Genomic DNA, 21,741 nt, shown 5'->3' with positions numbered 1-21,741 from the left:
ACCCAAGAGAGAGAGAGAGAGATGAAAAAGAGGACTCGGGCTTAGAAAAGATCAAACATACTGGAGAAGATTGTCAAACCAGAATGCAGCACAGGGTAAATGTTTGATTGCACTTTTTCACATTAATACCGTCTTTTCCACTGGGGCATTTTACTCTGAGTAGTTTTAAATTATACACAAGGGTGAAGCCAAAGGTCCTCCCTTGATATTTTCCCTTTTTACTGCAGAGCACAAACGTAATGATGGCATGAGTGTTACATAAAAAGTAGCAAATAAAACCACTCAAGTTCATTTCTGACTGTCTTTTCCATTCTCTCTCTCTGACTTATGGCAATTGACAAGAGAGGACAATCATGTAGAGCTCCAGGTTATTAAGCTGCACTACTCACCCACTTCAGACATCTCAGGCACCGTAGCTACAAAGGGTCCATCTGGAAACTGAGGTGCGTTGTCGTTGATGTCTTGGACTTTGATGATGAATTCCGACATCGGTTCCAGGGCCTCCTGCGTGTTGCGGTCCAAGGCTTGAGCATGCAGGACATAATGTCCTTTCCTCTCTCGATCCAGGCTCTTGGTGGCATGAATATCACCCGTCACCTCGTCGATGATGAATATAGACCCGGCTCCCTCTCCACTCAGAATGTATCGGACGGATCCATCGCCTTTATCTGAGTTTGAGTGAAGCTGCATGGAAAGCAGACAAAGAAAGGGTGTAAGAATGTGGAGGACAAGATGTTCCTAAAACATTTAAATGCTTTTATTTTTTTAAATCAACTGAAATGTTGCGATGGAAAATACAGCAGCTTGTAAAAGTCTTCACACGCCTTTCACTTTTTAATGAGACAACTACAAACATCCATGTTGTTTAGTAGGTTTTTAAACACAGACCAACAAAATGTAGAGCATAATAGTAGAGCACAAAAAAAAGTCACATGGGTTTCAAATCTTTCATAAATAAAATGTAAACAGTATATCATGCGTTTGCATTCGACGCTCCCGACTCGATACCTTGTAGAATCGGGTTTCGCAGTAATTACAGAAGAACTTTTCATGCTGATGTCTCTACCAGCTTTGCACACAACAAACCTTGAATTTATCTCCTTTCTTTCAAATCTCAGTCATATTCTATAGAAACCATTTATTCACACAGGTCTATAAGTTGTATGCCTGATTCCCAGTGGATTTATGTCTGCATACTGAAAGGACCAACTAACAAGACTTGGGTGTTTCGAACCAGGCGTGATGGAGCATGTAAAACAAGAGGAACTCTGGGTAAAGAAACACTTAGCTACACCATTACATTATAACTCTGGCTGTATGTTTGGGTTGTTGTTCAGCTGGAAGGTAAACCTTTACCCCAGACAGCAGTTTTTTTGCAGCCTGTACAGGTTTTCCATCCATCTTTCTATTGTTAGTTAATGGATCTAAAAGAGCTCTAAACATTCAAGAAGTATAAACATTTTTGCAATGGACATTTAAAGCTACTTAGAATACAAAACATTTATCATTTATTCACCACTTAGAAAAATTGGGAGAGCCATGGGCATTTTCCTCCTCAGGACAGAAACTAATGAAGAGAAAAAGGCTATGAGTTGCATCTCAATAAGCTGTACTTTATGTAGAGGCTCTGAACTCCGTAGAGTAGTAGGCTTTACAGGATTAATTCACTGCATGGTGGTCTCTGGCCCACATTCCTCCCCTTTAAAAATCGGTCAGACATCAAACTCAGGCATCACATTATTCAATATACCTCTCTCAGGCGCTACTATACCCAAGCATCCCTGTAGAACCGCATCTTTAGAGATTAAAGGTTTGAAGGAAATCCTTACAAGTGTTCCCTTTTTTCTCTAACCAGAACCCACAGGAATAAAGCAGAAGCTAAACCATTGGTTCAGCCATAATTGATACCAAGAGGATTAAGACTTTTATGCCAAAAGCTCAGCAGGGAAGCAGTTTTACATTTTTCCAGTGAAGCTGAATTTCAAAATAAAGGTGGCATGCTAATACTATTAAATATAAGAAGTATTTTATTAACTGAGTGAAACGTTGCAGGAAAAAAAAAATAACTGTCAATCAAACAACCTTTGGAATAATATATGAGTTAGAGTCTAATGGTAAAATAAACAACCCACTGAAAGCTAGCTACAAATGCTAAATACCTGACAATCATCAGCTCCTGTGTTTTAATGGTACTCAGCACAAACAGTGGGGTAGAAAACATGCATAAAGAATCAAACTCCTGAATTTATTATAATTTATGTTATGTTATAGTTTGAGATGTGTCTTTTAGCAGTAATAAAAGTTGCACTGATTTTTTTTTTTTTTTAATTGTGCATTTTTGTTAAAAAAAACTTACATTTTAACACTGTAATTCCATGAAGTCCGTGTGTTTCTCTCCTGTAACTGGGCCATCCATAATGGTTACACAAACCCATTAGGGTAGCAAAAAAATAAACTCACTTTAAAGTTCAAGAGCACCTAAAAGCTCCACATGCACAGAGAAAATCTGAAACTAAATCTAGATCTTGTTGATCTTCAGGTGATTGTGCTAACTGTCTAACCACTGTGCAGCCCTGCTGCGCGAGTGATTATTGTAAATTAGGAGCAGTTAGACTAATTCCCTGAAAAGCATAATGAAGCTGAACGGCTCTAAAAAAAGACATTCTGCATCAGACACGATTTTGTACAATGTTTTTGTTTTATATAACCATAAGACCAACTGTGCAAATTAGCTACGTGGTATTTGTTGTTATTTAATACTTAATTTAATTAAATAAATACTATTGAAATTGAACATGTGGTTGGTTTTATGACATTAGAGGATCTAAAATGGCTGGAAAACTGTAACAAATGGAGACACAAAGTTTGAACGTCTTTCATTTATTATGTCTCATAATTTCATTCTGATAGTTTCTTGATCTTTTTAAATTTGTTTCTGTAATCAGTGCACTGTTCAAATTGGGACAATATTTTAGAGCCCAGGATAAAGCGAAGGACAAGACAGTCTACTTTCACAGTAATCTAAATATAGAGGCTATCTATCATTATGGGGTACTGGTCCAGTGTGACAGTCTTAAAGAGACCACCCTGTTATAATGAAGCTTTGTGCAGGAGCTTTTCTCCGCTCTCACCGTTTCATGTTTAGCATTTCCTTAGCTTGACCTCCATCTGCTACTTTGGCTGTTAGTTTTACGACTACAAATATGGCTGCATAATGTTAGGAAATTACATAATGAAGATATATTTGGAAATAATAGTGATGACCATTAATTCAAAATTTCCCCACTGCTTCTGTGTCCCATATACTTTCCTTTTCAGCCATGTCTGTAATCCATGTCCGGTTGGGAAATCTACTGCTGTGAAGCTCTATTTAACATTCCCATGATTACAATGCAATGAAAAATGTGACCTCATTGCAGCTGTATTATCTTACTCAGCAATTACTCCATTTCAAGCAATCCTTTGCAATATTAATATTACAAGCGTACAGAGATGTTGATATAGTTGCACCATACGGCGAGGCTCTAACACAACAGCTTGACTCTTGCTACAGGTGACCCATTATGCTTCCTTGAAGAAGTACGTTTACACTCACACATGAAAATGGCTGCAATTATACAACCGTACATCTTTGAAAAGCAGAAGTGGAGCCTCCTACACAACCAACAAGATTGAAGTAGATAGTTTCTGAATAGTAAGTCAACAACAAAACACACTTCTTTTCCAGCAGCCATTGTACAATGAAGAGCAGCAGTAAAACTGAACTTTTCTGTACTTGTGGGCTTTATTGAACATTGAAAAGGCAGAATATGGGGAAGACAGAGGAGGAGTAGACATGCACCAACAGCCTGAGACCGGGAGCTGAACCCAGGAGTTTGATTCATTTTGTCCATTTCAAACAAAGAATGCAAATGTTCAGCCATGAGGTCCGGTCCAACAGGCTTAGCTTAGCATCAGCATTCAATACAAGTTCATAACAGTTGGAATATATTTTCTAACACTCCAAATAGTCAAAATAGTCCTAATCAGACACTAATACTGTGATGACGTTATATTTACGATATATTGCGCAGCCAGAATGGATGGATGGATGGAAATATATATATATATATATTTGCAAATATATGTATATTGTTCATAAAACATAATATTTTTATGTATATTAAGCAGAATTATGAAATAGTAAAAATTTTGGAGAAAAAAGGAAATACAAACTATTTCCTTTTATTGTTCATACTTATCCAGACCTGTAAACCTTAACATTTTATGCTTTTTCATACATTCCCAAACTGCATGGAAACACTGATAACGTCCTCTGCAGATCCATGTCATGAACGTTTCTCCTGGCTGATGAGTAAATATATAAAAAACGCATTAAAGTGCATCTAAGTGGATGTTTAATAACAGTCTAAATTCAATATCTATTTCAATGCACAGACAGTGGGTACTTAACATATCGAAAGGTCTGAGGGCCACTTCCAATCAAAACCTGAACTACTAAATGAATTTCCAATTAGAGAGCTGCTGTGTATTCTGGGCCTGACTCCTGATGAGCCGGCTGTCCTTCCTGTTGTAAATATCCAGCCTGTAATTAGATAAGGAGTCATAGATCCCGATGAATCAGGTATTTAATTAGAGGCTAGATATAACTAATAAGAAACACAACCTACAGAGTGTAAGGGAAAATGAATTGGACATTGTTTGCATACAGCAGCAGTGAGGGAGAGCCCTATTACCCTGTTGCTTTGTTGGTGGACTGCAGCCTGTGAATGCCTACTGCCTACTCTCTTTTGATTTATTGTCACTTTCGCAGAAAAATTCATGTTCCACTGCTGGCTTGAGTTGGATAATCAATTCCCAACTCTAAATTTATGATTTCAGGTCAAAGAATTAGAGTTATTACTTAACAACAATCCAAATCCATATCTGCTAAAAGCATATATCCACTTCAGCTCAGCAGCCTCCACTCCACCTCATAAATGTAATTTTGCCTTCAGACAGACTGCTAATTTAGCTATTGACTTCCTTTGCAAGAGTCAATAAATCATGAACCGCAAAATTCGAACCAATGATGTATTCACAGGCTATTGCCTTCCCAAATCTATTGGTGATAAAAGAGTCAACAGGTTGCATGCTATTACATAAATGTTACAGGCTTAATGTAAGGCAGTGCAGGCATTGTGATGCATCTGTGTGTGGCTTTGTTTACACTAGGAAAAACTGGATTAGACTCAAATATGTCAGTTTGTGCCATTATACCAAGAGCTTATTTAAAAAGATGAATAAATCACTTTTACAGGAGTCCAAGCAATTTATAGACAAATTCCATCAGGAACAGAGTTTAGAGGAATTTTTCCAATCAACTTTTTTTAATTTATAAAGATTTTGCATAACAACACACTGTCTAATTCAGAAATCCAAAGAATACAAATCAACATAAACCTTAAAGCATTGCTAAAAAGCAAATCTAATCACTCACCAGTAGCAGAAGTACAATTGATGTATTTTGGGGAATCTCCGTTTTCATGCACATTATGCAGAATTATGAAATAGTAAACATTTTGGAGAAAAAACTAGCCGAAGCTAGTAATCTTTTCAACATTTTTGTTGACAAATTCTCTCAGTCTTTGTTTCTCCTTTCACAGCAAATAAATCCTTGTGTTTCAACAATAGCTGAGAGGATTCAGAAATTGTCCAATTTACTCAGAAAGCTCTTGTAAAACTTAAACCCAAAGGAAGCAGCATGCTATTACGAAAGACCAGCGCTGTTTATGACACCATCAGCATGAAACACCTAATGCCTGCTGAAACTGTTCATCATACCGAGTGATCTGAGTTTAATAGTTCTTCAAAATTAATTACTGCATCAAAAAAGTTATCAAAATCTGTGTTAAAGTTCTGTTTTTGGTTTTTATTGTTTTGTTTTTGTTTTACTTTTCATCACACAATCTGATCAAGATCAAGTACTGGAGAAACTTGATCTAAATAAGTTAAGTTTTTCGGTTACTGAGTAAAATTAAGAGGCTGTAAAAATGTCAAGAAAACACAAGCATTGATGTTCCAGTTTAACTTTATATCACTAATTGTTGAAGCATATTATTGCAATGTCTAAATATAATAATTACATATGTATATTGTTTTTTTTTACTAAATACACTTCCTTTTTAGTGAGTCAAAGGAGTATTCCAACTCTGCAGCTATGCTAAAATAATGAGCATTAGTTGCTAGTTTTAAATAAATCAATTTCTAATATGAAGCTACAACAGTATGGATTAGACTAAAACAGTCTAACTTGTACAGTTTGTACAGTTTTAAGTATTTGTTAAGAGAAAAAATATTTTTTTTTCTCTTATCTATTTGGAAAAAAAAAAAAAAAAAAAAAAACTGTAACCGGATCCAAAGACAGATGCACATGTGATGGAGTTGGAATGTGTTTGTTTCTGCATGTAGTTGGAGAATCCAGAGCAAAATTAAAGCATAAAGTTTGTGCAAAAAATAAGCAAATTGCATTGCGTTGTAAATATACCACTGAATTTTTCTCAGAGCGTTTCTATTTGATTGTTCACAATGTTACACAAACAATACATTTTATCCTAGTTTACATTGCTCTGCATTTACAGCACACACATCAGCCTGGGTGCATGGTGACTGTGTGAGTCTAAAAATGATATTTTTTAAATCAAATGTTAGGCCCTAGAAACATTTCCTGATTTTATTGCTTTTAGAGAAGGATTTTATAAGTGGTGAAAATAAACAAATGTTATTTTAAGCAATAGTTTTACTACCCAATCTGAAGTAAAAAATAATGCAAATGTAATTCTAGGGATTCCTACGGCAAAGGGAAGCATTTCTAAAGGAGTCGGCAGAAGAACTGGAGAGGAGTCAATTTAACCTGGATGCTGTTCCCTCATTTGCACTGCAGGGATCTGGATGCAAAATGAAAACACAGTTGGTTTTCCACGTATGAGTACATTAATATTTCAGATTCTTTGTGTGTGTGCATGCAAGTTTTGTGATTCAAGTCTGCAATCTTTTGATGGAAATAACACCCGTCTTTAAATATAGCCTGAGGATTTCTTATTTTCACAACAGCGTCCATTTAGTTCACACCACATTCAGTACACAGAGATTTGTTAAAACCCTTAAAGTAAACCATTTATTGCAGCAAAAATAATCTCACTAAAAACATTTTTAAAAACCGCATGTTTAATCTGAGCGCCATGTGGAGAAAATCCCACCGTAAGACATGATTGTCTTCAACAAAATCCCCAGTGCCAATTAGTCACTCAAGCCATTTCTAGAAAATAAACATAAATTAAACATTAATTGTTAGTTGTATGTTAAACAGTCGCCTGCAAACAGCTGAAGTTCATAACGGCTTATTTTAATATTTCAAACATCAGATATAATGTGCATTGATGTGCACAGAGGAAACCATCTTAGCAATACTGCAGAAGCTAACATCTGGAGACTGTTTTGGGTAGTATTGCAGTGCAATAAAATATTTTTAATGTAAAATGGCTGCTTCTAAAAGATAGATATGTATTAATAATAAATATAATCCACATTCCTGCTTTAACAATAAAACACATCTGAACAGCTGCAGAAAAAATGTCCATTTATCTTCACACAGCGCCACCACAATGTTTTATTTAATCAAAGTTCATTTTAGCCACACAGAAAATTTCCTGGTAGAAAGCTTTACCCCAGTTAGAGTCAGTTTTTTAAGCTACAAAGCTGAACTGATGTAAGTTTAACATACATCAGGACTAAGTGCAGGACAGTGGAAAAGATGGGGAGTAAAAAAACAAAACTAAGATAATGACGTTATGCTGTAAATAATACATGAGAATTTCTGAGAATCATATTCATGCTGGTGAGAGCAGAGGCATCGCAGCTTTATAATGAACTTGATATATAACCTCTGCCACCATGTTGTGTTGTCATATCTACACAAAGACTTTGAGAAATCCATTTCATCTACAGGGCATCAAAACAAGGGATTGTGTTTATCTCCAGGTCTCTATGGGCGACTTTATTAAAGACTAGTGGGATAGGTGACTGGTATGAGGCTGGCAGCTGGCAGGTGGAAATGCATTTCTGTGGAGATAAAAGTAATCAGCAGAGTCTGAGGTTCCAAGGCCACATGACAGAAAAAGAACACTCCAAGCTCAAAGCAGCAGGCCCAAAAGTTTTCATCTTCGCCTCTCTCCCTCTCTCACAGTGAAGATTCAGCAAAGTCTTTGCCAACAACTAGACTTACATTGTTTGTGTTCACAAGCTAATCGGTACTTGCAACCAAACGGCTTACTGCCAGTGCCACTTGTCAGGTGCCTAAGTCAATTACAGGAAGGCAACAGATTTGAGGGAGAAATCAAACCCGACAGAAATCTGTGCGAATAATGTTACTTCTGCAAGGCAAAGCGGTAATTCTGCTCATTTTGATAATGAAACTTAAGCTGGCTCTTGTGATTACAGCTGCACAGCCAATCAGTGGATGTCACATCTCATCACAACCGAGAGGTCAAAATGAAAAAAATACAATTTCAGAGAGGAAGAATTAGAGTAATCTTTAATGGCTGAATTGATTATTGCTGCTTAATATTGATTCTAAATGAATCTAAACATATATTACAGAGTTTTGTTCAATCTTTTAAATATTTGTCATCTGCATTAATCACATCTTTTATTGTTAAAAATAACAGGTCTATGGGCTACACAAAAAATATTCATTAGATATTTTGCACAAAATTATTCTTAGATTATCAGATTTTATTCTGTCAGTTCTGCATTTTTTAATCTCCTGTCAGGATGAGTTTAATCAACTCTAAATTCAGATTAACTGCTGCTGGCCACGCCCCCAGCTCAACATTTACACTCTCATGTGAAAATGGATGCAAACCCATGTGCATCTATGCAATCATACATCTTTGAAAAGCAAAAGTAGAGCCGCCTGCACAACCAACAAGAAAGCAGACTTTAATAGCTTTTCCAGCAGCCATTGAACAATACAATGGAGCTCAGTTTGCGTGGCCAGGTGACGGGCAGGGGGGCTGAATTAATCACATGTTGATGATCCAGGTGTTTACTTGAAGATAGTGACTTTCTGGACGAAACCAATAAAAGCGCGTGAATAGTCAAAAAAAAACAAAAAAAACGGTATATTAAGCTGAACAAGCTGAATTCAAACACAAATTTATCATATTATATCATGCCAAACTAAAATATAAAGCACAGGGTGGATTCTGCATAACCGCAAATGGTATATTTTGCGAAAGAAGAAAAGTCAACGTAGTTTTATCATTTTTTTCTCCATTTCTGCTCTGGCGAGTTGTTCCTGTTTTACGTGTGCATGCTCACCATGCTGCTTAGCTGCTGCTGCCTTTACGTAGCAATGCCTCTCTCCATGCATGTGGACTTTTAGTTATAATCTACGGCTGGTATTATTGGAAAAGTGCAGAGATGAGAAACATGCATGTCATGCTTCCTGTGTGGGCTCTCGCTCAAAAAGCACCAACACTAAAGCACATTTAGTCTTATGCAGCACATTTAGACATAAATATGTAAATTTTCTCACACTTTGAAGGGTCTGGGTAATCCCCTCAAAGAACTCTTAGACACAAGAGCCACAGCAGAGCCGGTCGGTGCTGGTACTTTCCTTTAAATCCTTAATTCAGAAACGTCAACGACTGTCTGATAAAGGCTATCTCTATTTTATTGCATCTGAATACCAATAAATCAAATTCTAGTAATTGCTTGCCCTGTTAAGTGCAATATTGTATATTAGATGTTACATAAGGCCAGGTTGGATGTGTTGAATGTTTTATCTTTTTTTATTCTTCTTTCTGGAATCTTCTTTGTATGATCTGAAACATTCCCATACGAGGCAGCAGAAGAATGCATCTTTATTAGATTTCCACCTGACTGTAAAAGTTTAAGAAAAGCGATGACACACTGTGTAAAGAGCCAGATATGAATTCTGCCAACAGAATAATCACTGAGTCATTCAGTCTTTTCATCACTATACGTTGAAATGGATTCCATTACAAAGAACCATCAATACCTCCATCTTCCTACCAGTAAATTTAAAAAAAGCACCATTTGTTATGAGCATCCTCAGAAGGAAAAAAAATAAAAAGTGTGAAGCCGGTGCAGCCGGTGCAGGCGGCGTCTACCAACAACCCTATTCGACAATAAAACATAACGGATAAAATTCTCTGTTTATGCGCAAAGAGAGCCGGCTGCACATTTCCAGCATTTAATCTTACTTCAGACATAAGCACCATGCCAATTATGCTATTCCTGCCAATTTGTCTGCTGAACAAATATAAGGCTGAGTGGCCACCTGCCTCTGGAGCCATCAGCCAAAAGCTTTAGGAGTGGCAGCAATTCAAAGAGACACAGCAGCCATTTCAGGTGAAGTCAAGGAAATTACTTAGTCTGACTGAAAATTTTATTGGAATATGAAGAATAGCTGTTTAAAAGAGACTCACCGCACATAATAGAGTCTTTAGAATCCAGCAGACTGGTGTAAAAATGCTCTGTGGAGGATCATATAAATGTGTTTAGGTGCCATGAATTCTCTTTTACACTCCGTTTCTGTTTTCAACCGCCCTGGCTTTGTGCTTCCAGTTGTACAGACCCTGAATTGTTGGACTGCTTTACTGGTGGACGTTCTTTGTAACGACTTGGCTGAACTGGGCGTACGACGCTCGGCGTGTGCGCCTGCCTTGGATTGTTTGCTTTGTGTTAATTTAAAGAGGCGCTTCCTTTACTGCTGGAATATAAGAGAGAGAACTAGAATATTATGCAGGAAAAAAATGCTGGTGAAAGCAGAATCTGAGAAGAAAAAGAAATTACATTACATTGGCAATGCCTTTCCTAATCAAACCTGTATTGATTTCTAATCGATTTTGCAGCAGTTATACCCACAGAGATCCTGGACTTCATGTTTGTTTCATGAACCAATTAGGGTTACAATCCTGAGCAACATTTAAGGTGGAACAAGCCAATATTTGAAACTGTTTTAGAGCTAAACATTAATACATTCCTCCTCATTACGTCTACTTGGACTAGGTGGGGATTTTGTCTGATATATGGAGAATTTTAGTCACATTTCACCTTAATTTACTATAATAAAAGAGAAACATGCACTTTTTACTTATTATTATGACAGCCACAGTCAATATATTATTGATCATTTCAGGCTTCTAGATGTAAGAAAGACTTCCTGAAGTTCAAATGAAGCATCCGGATGGATTGGAACAAAGAATTAAATGACAGTAAAGTATTTCAGAAACTGGTGATTTTCACTCAACCATGTCAGGTTTACAGTATACAGGCTAAAAATGCTCTGAGTGGTCAGAGGACACAGAGTAGGTTAGCTTGAGGTTACAGAAGGGCTACATTAACTCAATTACCTGTTAATCATAACGAAGGTAAAGGTAAAACACACAGATCCATTTCTGTCAACTAACAGGAAACTGAGGCTTTTTTTAATGAGGATGAAACATGAACAAATCCACTATATGCACAATTTTCATGAGTTTTTGAGAATTATACAACATGATAATATGTAAGCACATTGTCTTTGCACAATTATATAATTTCAACTTTGGTCCGAAAAATTTGCTGCAAGACTTTTTAAATAAACATTACTATTACCCACCTACTCTACAGGTTTATTGCAACTTTGTAAATCTTTAAACACAGAATCTGAACGTCTCTTTAAAACTTTTGTCTAGAATTGAAAAGTTAAAAGTGGAAATCTTGGTATTCCAGCAGCACACGCTGGGCCAGGTAGCAGAAGGGAGGGAGAAATAAAAAGACGACTGAACATCCAACCAAATGTGATGATCCGTTTCTTGGCTTCTCGTTTTAAAGGGGAGGGTTTGTTGTTGATTAAATCCGGGCTCCCATACTTAACTCAAGGGGACTTAATCTATTTCTTTCTTATGTGGGTGTGCTTGATTGACTGATTATCACCACCTTTTGGCCATACTCCCTTCCAATCAACTCCTGTGAGCGCCCCTTCGCTTTGATTGATTTGCAACAGTCACAGCGAGCCCTGATGACGGAGCGCCTGCCTAATGACCATACATCAAGAGGAAGTGATGAGGGGCGTGCTGAAGACACGCCGTTAATGCACATCGCGCCGATCCGCCCCAACAGTTGTCCTCTATTTTGACATCTGAGAGGAAAAATGGAAACGAGTTGCTGTTTTCCCCAACAGGGAGGATTGTTATATTTATTTATGCTGATGAGATGCTCTGAGTCCTGGGAGCAACTTGGTAACAGCTGCTGAAGTTTAGCACACTGTAAAAATCAAGCTGTCAGATCAGAGGTTGTTACCTCATGCGGAGTCAGAGGCAAAGAGAAATTGTCTTAAGTGTCAAAGTGGAGCTTGTTTTTTCTGTTACACATAAAAAAACAGAGCAAATCACTTTTGAAATTATACATTATAGTTTGCGTTACACAGATTTAGCTAATCTGGACTAAATCAGAGATACTAGCCTAAATTAATATTAGATTTTGAATCAAATCAAACAACAATAAAAGTTTAACAGTTATTTTTGCCCTTCCTTTTTCAGTATTTTTGTAGATATCCTACTATTTACAAAATACTAGGATTTAATTTAGTCTTGAAACAATTTTTCAATTGCTTATTTTAAATAATTAATATTGATGAAAAAGTACTTGCTCCATTGACAGATTATTTCATATATAATATGGGTAAATGGTCTTGATATAAGTTAAAAAATCTGCAAGTCTAATAAGCACCTTTTCACCAATATTAACTATTTAAAACAAACTCATATTTCTTGCTGAAAAGTTAATTTTAAGTCATTTTTGTCTTTTTTTTTAAGTGTAGTAAGATATTTATATTGGGAATTAAACCAAAATGAACTGGTAAGATTTGTGTTTTTGCAGTGCTGTGTTGCATTTATATCCTTTTTGTATTTCAATTTCCCCTTCCTGTTCTCATTCTGTGTCTAAGCAAAGGCCAGAAAAATTGAAATGAGCAGTCCAGCACCTTGGCTAAGCTCCCTCCAAACCTGGAGGGCTTGGCAAAATTCATAATATTTAAGGCTTCAGAAAAATCACAGACTGAGATCAAGGAGCAAAATACAAGGAAAAATAGACGGAGAAAAATAAAAGCATGCTTAAAAGTGCAGAAGCAGTGACCTCAAACAATGAGAAATATCGACCCAAAAGAGAATACATGCACCAAAAGAACGACAGTTATGAGTCATCGTTCTCCTGAAACCTTTAGCTGAAGTATTTTAGGCTAAACTACCACTTAGGAAGCCCACATTTTAGTTTGCATAGCAATGCTTGGTAGCACAGGAGACAAAAAGGTTGTTTGAAGACTTTTAGGAAAGACGTGCAGCGACATGCACGGCTAAAGGCCAACAACTCAGGCACTGACGCTGAAGTTAGCATCTGATTTTCATTTAATTCTTTCAAATCCATCCATGATTATTTCAACCAATACATTTTATTGCTGTAAATGTATAAAAGAACAATTTTGTTTTCTGTTTTAGCCTGTTGTCACAGCAACAAAGTGGGCATGGAATAAGCAGCTTCTATTTCACTAAAATGATTTCCAGAGGCTCTTTAGGAATTAAGACCATATTTAAAAATCTGAGTAAAGCTGAAAAAAATATTTTCTACTGAACAGGAAACTAAAAAATGCAAATTAACTGTAAATCTTTATTGTATTTGGAAAACAAGGGTTCAATATACATACTTTTGTACAGTCAACATCCTAGAAGTGTCAATCATAACTTTCCATTTTCAAAATTATACCATAAAAATAAATGCAGATAAAATCTGTGAAGTGAAAGAAATATAGACAAACGAATGGATGGAAAGTTCAGACGGTGCAACTGTAATACAGACTAGAAATGTATATTTTTCATACCTATCCAGACTTGGGAAAGAACTTAAATCTCGTCATTGTTCAGTTTTCTTGTTACAATTCAGCACATGAATAAAATGTGCTGATCAAAGCATATGGAGGTTTTTCTTTGCATGAACAGTTTTTCTTATGGTCATTTCCATAAAAACATGAAGAGTCTTATGTAATTTTATCAGGGCTAATAATTCTGACCTCAGATGTACACAGAGAACCTCCACCTGTTCGTGGTTCAGATTTCACAGATTTGCATATACTCACATATGGAATGGAAATAAAAATTATTCAAAGAAACAAATGAAATGCATCCTGGGAAGCTAAACTACTTGACGTTTGCGAAGTGCCATTTATTTTCTCTGGTGCTGACTGGTGGTACCAAAGAGGAGAGATAAGGAAGGATATAGATATTAGTTTCTGCAGTAGTGCTAAGATGGTTTCCAATGTGTGTATTAATGCATATCAAGATATATCTGGTGTGTAAAACCACTAAAATAGGAAGTGATGAGTGTTTACAGATTATGGTTCACTGTAATCACGTTATCTTTGCTTGGTATGAAAATCTGATGACTTAAAGCACATGAATGTGATAAAAAAGCAAAAACAGAACAAATATGAAAGGCAGCAAATCCGTGCTGCAGCATGAGGTGTTGGTTATTTTAACTTTCCCGTTGCAACCTTTAAATTCCAGTCTTAAAGACATTAAAAGTTTCTGTGTGTTTTGTATGGTTTCCTATTCCATCCATGCTGTTAATTATCGTGGTTCAGGTTGTGAATTGTTCCTTGTCACACTTCCAAACGGTCCAGTTTGCAGGGACTTGTTGCATGAACTGCGGGTTCAGGAAGAAAAGCGCTTTGAGAAGCACATGACTTTTCCTTCCTATTGTTCAGATCTTACTACACACACACACTATGTTGTTGCCTGATTCTGTCACAGAGCAACCCATTTTCAGATGCGTGAATAAAACATTCAGGCACCTTTCTTCAAAACTGCGGGTTTGTTATGCAAATGAACACAACATAAGACAAGGAGCATTACTCCAAGTCCGAGCTGAAGCACCCATTCTGTCGTACAGCTTACTGTCTTGTTCAGTAGCAGAATGATATCCAGAGATATATCAATGTTTTCTGCCTAACAGCCAAGTTCCTCTTCTCCAAACATTCAACCTCATCCTGCTGCTAGTTCACAGCAGCACACCGTCTTCCAGGGTGTGGGTATTTGCATCATCCAAAATTACCATCCAATCTGTTCTCTGACTACTTCAAAGCGGCATGCTGAGCTGATTGACACAGAGACATTCATACCTCCCATTGGGAGAATGGGTTGTCTGCTGTCTGGTATCTGGACAAGTCCTGTCCTTTACTGAGCATTTGCGTCTCACTCATGCACGAAGCTGTCATTTCCCCAATGCGTCAGCCCACCAGAAAGGTGTCACAAGGGATTAGGAGAAGCCTAAGGGGGATTAAAGTGTTCTTGACAGACTGGCCGCTTCACTTGTTCCAAAACTTTATTTGTATATTTTGTTTGTGGGAAAGTATTGGCAGAAATGCAACTAATACGGCACAGTCAAGACCCTTTATAGACAAGTGAAGAAAAGTTTTTCTTCACTTGTTCATAGAGGGTTTTTTTTATAGCAGTATCATTACGCCACACATTAAAAAGATTTGAAAAGTCAATCCTTAATTTAAGCCCTATTCTTGCACGTGACACAAAGGCCAGTTTTTATCCACTCTTCAAAACAGGAAAGAGAAGAGAGCATATGTTGTGACAGACTGAAATGGTGACAAGAAAATAGATATTTGCTTAAATGTGATCATTTCTACAGGACGGATGATGAAATCAACTTTGTTACAAAAAAAGATAAAAAAGGACCAATGACCAGATCTAATAAGGAGGATCTTAAGAAAAACGGCTAACACCTTCTACTGACTAACAAAAAGCCAAATCTTGTGGTTACCAAGTCTATTAAACTGCTCTTAGTTATCATCGACATGCTGTAGTAAATTCTTTTCTTGACACAGATCAGTTCCCATTGAACTTGAAAAATGCAAAAATCAAACCTAATGCTTCACTTACAAGTAATTATCATATCTTACATAACATGTTTTCCAAAGATTATTGGAAAGGGAAACGATCTTTGGCTTTAACCCGCAGCAGCAAAAGAAGTGAATGACACATCAGTCGTGACAGCAAAGGATCTAAACGTCTGTGTTGGTTTGATCTTTCTGTAAACAATCTGGGTGAACGATTACATGCGGCGTTCCTCATGGCTCCATTCTCGTGACAATTTTATGCCCTTGCTCTTGTTCTGATTATATTTCGTCATCACATATCATGGCCTCTCATCCCACTCACTGAGTCAAAACATTAAAATCAATATTTTCAACCACCTTTAATTGGTTTTTATTCAGTAAATTATGTCACTGTAATGATGTGTTTATTCATCAGGCATACTCCATTGGGTATTTGATAACACTGGCATGTCCCCAACTGGATAACTGTACTTAAAATAAAGTTTGGGTTTTTCCAAATGTTTCACAGTGAGATTATGTTGCAATAGAAGATTATTCCATAGCTTCTGGCTTTTCACACAACTTTAAATATAATTATCGATAGCGTTGTGCCTCCTATTTCCAATTTCCATTTCATACATTATAATGTGATTGTTTTCACTTTATGCCTCAGCACCTCTTTAATTTGTTATCCACATTTCACCTCTTATCGCCAACTTTCTCCTTTACTTTCCAACTTGTGATGAACCAATTATCGTCGAAGGGGCTGTTTGCGATTTCCCTGCAGTCGAGCCGTTCATTTGCTTCTCGCTAATGTCCAGAGTTTTTAATCAAGCAAAGAGACGACGAAGGAAAAAAAAAATACAGTGTGGGCCATGCAGGGTGTATTAATCCTCCTCCTCCTTCCTCTCTGCTATTTTCATCTAATTAAGGGTCATTCTGTCTCCTGGCCACATTAGGACACTGCACACCCATCTCAACCCACATAATTAAATGTTTCTTTGTGCTTGCCATCTGGAGACCTCATCTCTTTAAACATGCATGTCAAATTGATTTCCTAATAATGTTTATATTTCTTTTCACCGCTTTGTTATCATCCAGCCTTGGCTGTTTATGTTTATTTTGCTTTCATCAGCAGCACCCATCGCACGCAGCCATACACACACAGCACGCTTGGAACAACAGAACCCTTGAGGTAGTTTGCAGCACCAGCACAACACAACCAGCAAAGCTGACATAATGAAGTTCAAAGCAGCCCAACAATTTAATGTATAAATAATTGCATATTTATGCAGTCAGGGCATCGCTAAGCTGGCACTTTGAATATGCTGCGAACATCCTCGTTGTAGCTTTCACCGAGGACACAATGCCTGCTCAGTGGTTTTTTGACGCGGAAGATTTCATGGTTCATTTTTGCATCAAAGACTGGCAGATTATCCATGTTTCAACAGTAAACAACATTTCTCTGTCAGCCCAACGAGGCGATATGCGATTAAATCCCCAGGTTGATTCAATAAGCACACATCTGAAGCGCAAAGTGATGTTTGCTGTTCTTTTCCAGGACCCATGTCCAAGCGGATCATCGTCTCCATCTCCCCTTCTCTCTCGCTCTTTGGTGCTATCAAATGATAGTTAAAATACAGACATATGTGTAGCCAGAGAAGCGTTGAGCGCTTCTCATTCTTTTTTCTCTGAGTGCAGTTGAGGATTAGTCTGTGCCTGAGTGCCTAGAATAATGATCACTGCAGCAGAGAACCACATTTTCACATTCCAGGAGATAAGGGGTAGGCAATCTGCAAGCAGAGGATTTACCCGGCTCCCTGTGGCTTATTGTGAAGCTAACAGAAAAGTCACCACCAACAGCCAATAACTGGTCTTCAATGTACCATGCACCAGCAGGAAGCCGTCTCAGTACTCATATTTTTTGGACCCAAAGGAGTATAAGTCACTCTGAAAAAGGCTCTGAAGGTCTAAGCAGTGCCTTGCAAAAGTATTTTTATCCCTTGACCTTTTTTTCACAATGCAGGTAAAAACATGGCTTCCAAAACATTCACGAATAAAAACCTAAAAAAATGGTGTGGGACACTTTCTTCTACTCTGATGCCCATAAACAAAATGGAGAAATCACCTTGTTTTCCAGAGGTTTGCACAATATATTACATGCAAGAGTGAAAGTGCAAGTTGGAAGGACAGCAGTGGATGCCTGCACCTGACAGGAGCTGTGTTTCCATTATAAATGTGCAAAATGTTGGTGATATTCCGCTAATGTCAAAAATGCACAATTTCACTGTTGTGGTGTTTCTGTTAAAATTAGAATCACAACTGAAGTCACACATGAAAAGGTTTGCAACAAGTCAACAATCAGCATGATGCGCCGTCATCCTCCCACCACTTTATGTCGTCGTCTTCATGTTTCTGTCGGCAGCAACATCTGGTTGTTGATCATGTGACTCGTGATGCAAAAACACTTTTTCCACTGCAGTTTTGAGAAATACACAAATTTTGATACAACTGAAAAACCAAAGCAAGAACTTGATTAAAAAAAACTTCTTCTTTTTTTTCAAAACTGCTGTGAATCCATTAAGAATCACATTTAAGGCATCAGGAAATGCAGCTACTGATAGTTGACAAGATGTGCTGGCTGCACAAATTAGAAATGCAGGGTGGAGGAAAATGTTGATTTGTTGTGATTGATAACAGCATCTCAATATTTACTAATCATTTAGCCTCAGGATGATATCAAAGTTGCTCCTCATGGTCGATCAGATGTTGTCCATGTCTGGCCTGAATCTTTCTACCTTCCAGATTGGTGAAGGAGGATTTTATATCTACACTTTGAGCTCCTCAAGTAGGTCAGAAAGGTATGACAAAGTTCTGCTAGGCTCGGTGTTAGCTTAGCTCATCTGTTTGCCAGACTTTTATATATTTTCAACTTGACTGTCAATGATCCATTCCTAAAGAGTGTAAAGGGGAGAAAAACGGCAAGGTTGGCCAAGTCATAGTGAGAAACAACAGCCACATCCTGTTCAGTCTACAAGTCTCCTCTGAATGTTGTTTTAAATACCAAAGCTGTGTGTAGCTTCATCCCAAGGCTCAGATCAGACCTCGGTCCAGTTAGACAAGACTTGAAAACTGATTTTTATCAAAACAAAATCTCTTCATCCAGTCTGACTGAGTTTGAGTTTGTTTGCAAGGAGGAATGTGCAAAGAGGTTCAAACATACTCTAATGCCACTAATGTTTTTCCCTCTAATTCACAATTATGCTTTAGTTTGTTGGTCAGTCACATAAATTCATATACAGTATATTGAAGTTTGTGGTTTTACCAACAGAAAGCATTGTGTGACAAGCAGCTTTCATGGTCTAATCTTAGTTTCTTTCCCTCAACAGAGCAAATTATGCATCTTAAATGAAAAATGGCTTGATAAGGAAAGCCATTTTCAGATTTAATGCATTTTGAAGAGCTAAAATGACAGAGACACCAGGATGTGCTTCTGAAGAAGTCAGAATAAAACATTTTCAGAAAAGAACCATTAAACTAGAAGAAATATCTTTTAAAAAAAAACGCTCACACATAACACCCAAATCACAAGACAACAAAAGCTTGCATAATGCTGACATGATAATCTGAAACAGCAGAACAGCTTGTTCTGTTTGTAACCCATTTCTCAATAAACAAGAGGAGCGAGAAAAATGCCAAATAAGCTGTTCAAAACGCAGGCTCCATGGGATGGAAATAATTCATTTTTATACTCTGAATCTGTTCAGTGAAACTCCTACCTTTCCCACATACTGTGCATCCGGTCCTATGTGTTCTTCTAAAACAAAGAATTGGTTCCAGATCCAGCCACGCTTGGGTCTGTGGTGCACCTCTGTCTCCCCGTTGGCCAATCTGGTCTGGTTCTTGGAGGGCACTTTGGTAGGGACGTGATGGCCCGTCCCAGAGCACCTCTGGATGAAGCAGAGGCAAACCAAGAAGGGACAGAGGCAAGAGGTGGTGGGTATCCTCATGGTGGCGCGGCGCTGTGCAGCTGTATTCCTTTACTCCGAGGCGGCGAGGTCCTCCCACCACTGCCGCAGCAGCCGCCTCCAACAGCCACCGCTGCAGTGGTCCAGAGAAAACGACAGTTTAAATCCAAACTACAGAAACGATCTTCGAAGGGGATCCTCTAAGGTTCATGGTCCAAAGCCAAGGTACATTTACATTATGGAATTTCCCAGACTCTGATCGACTTTTCAAAGGAACGCCAACTTCTGGGTAGCTCTCCCTAAGAGAAGGGGTTATTCCAGGAAGCCATTCTGGATGTCCTGAAAGAGAAAACAGAGGAAACACAGATTAATTTGATGGATATTAGAGTCTAAATGTCCACTAATTCCTCCAATTAAATTGCGGCTCATAAATCCTTCTAGACGAGGACACACACGTCAAGCTGTCTGACTGAGAGAGCACACAAAGGGAACAAGGAATCCTGCTGCATTATCTCAGCTGTTTCTCTCATTACGCACATGATGGAAATATCTTCTGACTTAAAGAGTAGAGCTGCTATTAAGAAGGTTGTCTCAGCCTGTACCGTCAGAGGTCTGCTTGGTCACTGATATCGCCTGATGAGATCGACATCATGAGTCACAACCATGAAGCCTTGGGAATCTGCCTCAAAGCCTGACTTGATTTTATTAAAAGTAACTCCATGTGTTTTGATTTGGACGTTTTAACAAGAAAAATTAGTGTGTTTCTGATGCATGGTGAGTAATACAAATGTAAGTTTTTACAAATTGGCTGCAAAACCTTTAAGTAGGATATTACACGAGTAGTGAGTGAATAGAAAATGCTGATCGTTTTTAACTTTTTTATGTTTTTACCAATAAGAATTCAAGAGTTGGCGTTTATGTTCAATCACTTTGAGTCAATATTCTGTAGCGCCTTCATTCTCTGCAAATAACTCTCTTCTTGGGTATGTCTGCAACACTATGAGACTATAAACCCTACCCAGAATTACATGCAAAACATTTAAATCTCAAATATAATGGATGGAGAGCCTCTGGAGAAAAATCTGTCTTCAGGTTTGCCAAAATTGTACAATGGATTTAGGTGCAGACTTTAACTGGACCATTCTCACACATGAATATGCTTCAACTTAAACCCTTCCATTACTATTCCATTATATAACATTTCATGGTCTAGTTTTAAGTCTCTTACAGCTCTAACAGATGTTCTCCCATCCCCACATGATGACACTGCCACCACCGTGGGGATAGTGTGTTCAAGACTTGCTGAAGTTACTGTGGGCCTCTTGATTGCTTCTTTCATTATTGCTCTACTTGCCCAGTCTATCAGTTTAAGTGGACAGCCATGTCTTGATTGCTTTGCAGTAGGGATGTAACAATTAATCAAATTATGATTAATAGTTTATCAGCAATTAGTTCCTTTTGATTAACTATAATGGCAGTTTAGACCTTCTGTCAGTGTTGTAGTGTGGCTGTATTCCAGCAGAGGGCACTGTTGGTCATCCTTAAGTGGAGTCAGTTGCTACAGAAACAAAGATGGCAGGGCCATACTAGAATAGGAATGAGAAACGGTCCCAACAGAGTCCGATCCTTAAGTTTTACATGAATACAGCTGACTCAAGAAATTAAGATGTATTGATGTGTCCTTTTTTTAAATTCTGCATATTATCAAAAATATAACTCTTCATGTTATCGAAATACAATCAGCCGTCTTGATAAAAGAGAAAACTCAGGTTTTCTCATTTAATCATTAGTCGATTGATAAATTCAAGCAACTTTAGATTAAAAAATAATCCATAACTTGCATCC

At 37.6% G+C, this 21,741-nt stretch overlaps 1 protein-coding gene across 2 annotated transcripts in view; it reads right to left on the bottom strand.

Annotated features, from left to right (window-relative positions):
- The window catches only part of LOC106935933 (cadherin-18), a 96,319-nt gene extending 76,044 nt beyond the window's left edge, over window positions 1-20,275 (bottom strand). Inside the window, exons 1-2 of one of the 2 annotated variants that reach the window (XM_015016680.1) lie at window positions 19,708-20,275; window positions 390-684 (exon numbers count right to left, since the gene is read on the bottom strand). In XM_015016680.1, coding sequence (XP_014872166.1) covers window positions 390-684; window positions 19,708-19,938 — 526 coding nt within the window. In that variant the 5' untranslated portion in view covers window positions 19,939-20,275. The remainder of the gene's footprint in view (window positions 1-389; window positions 685-19,707) is intronic. The other variant, XM_015016672.1, reaches the window with a different exon arrangement.
- Between the last annotated feature and the right edge of the window lie 1,466 nt (window positions 20,276-21,741).

This window comes from Poecilia latipinna, unplaced genomic scaffold (assembly GCF_001443285.1).
Source record: "Poecilia latipinna isolate Pla-1442-1.1 unplaced genomic scaffold, P_latipinna-1.0 Scaffold74, whole genome shotgun sequence".
Classification (NCBI taxonomy): Eukaryota; Metazoa; Chordata; class Actinopteri; order Cyprinodontiformes; family Poeciliidae; genus Poecilia; species Poecilia latipinna.
The sequence above is the reverse complement of the archived record's forward strand: the minus strand, read 5'-3'. Positions and strand labels throughout refer to the sequence as shown.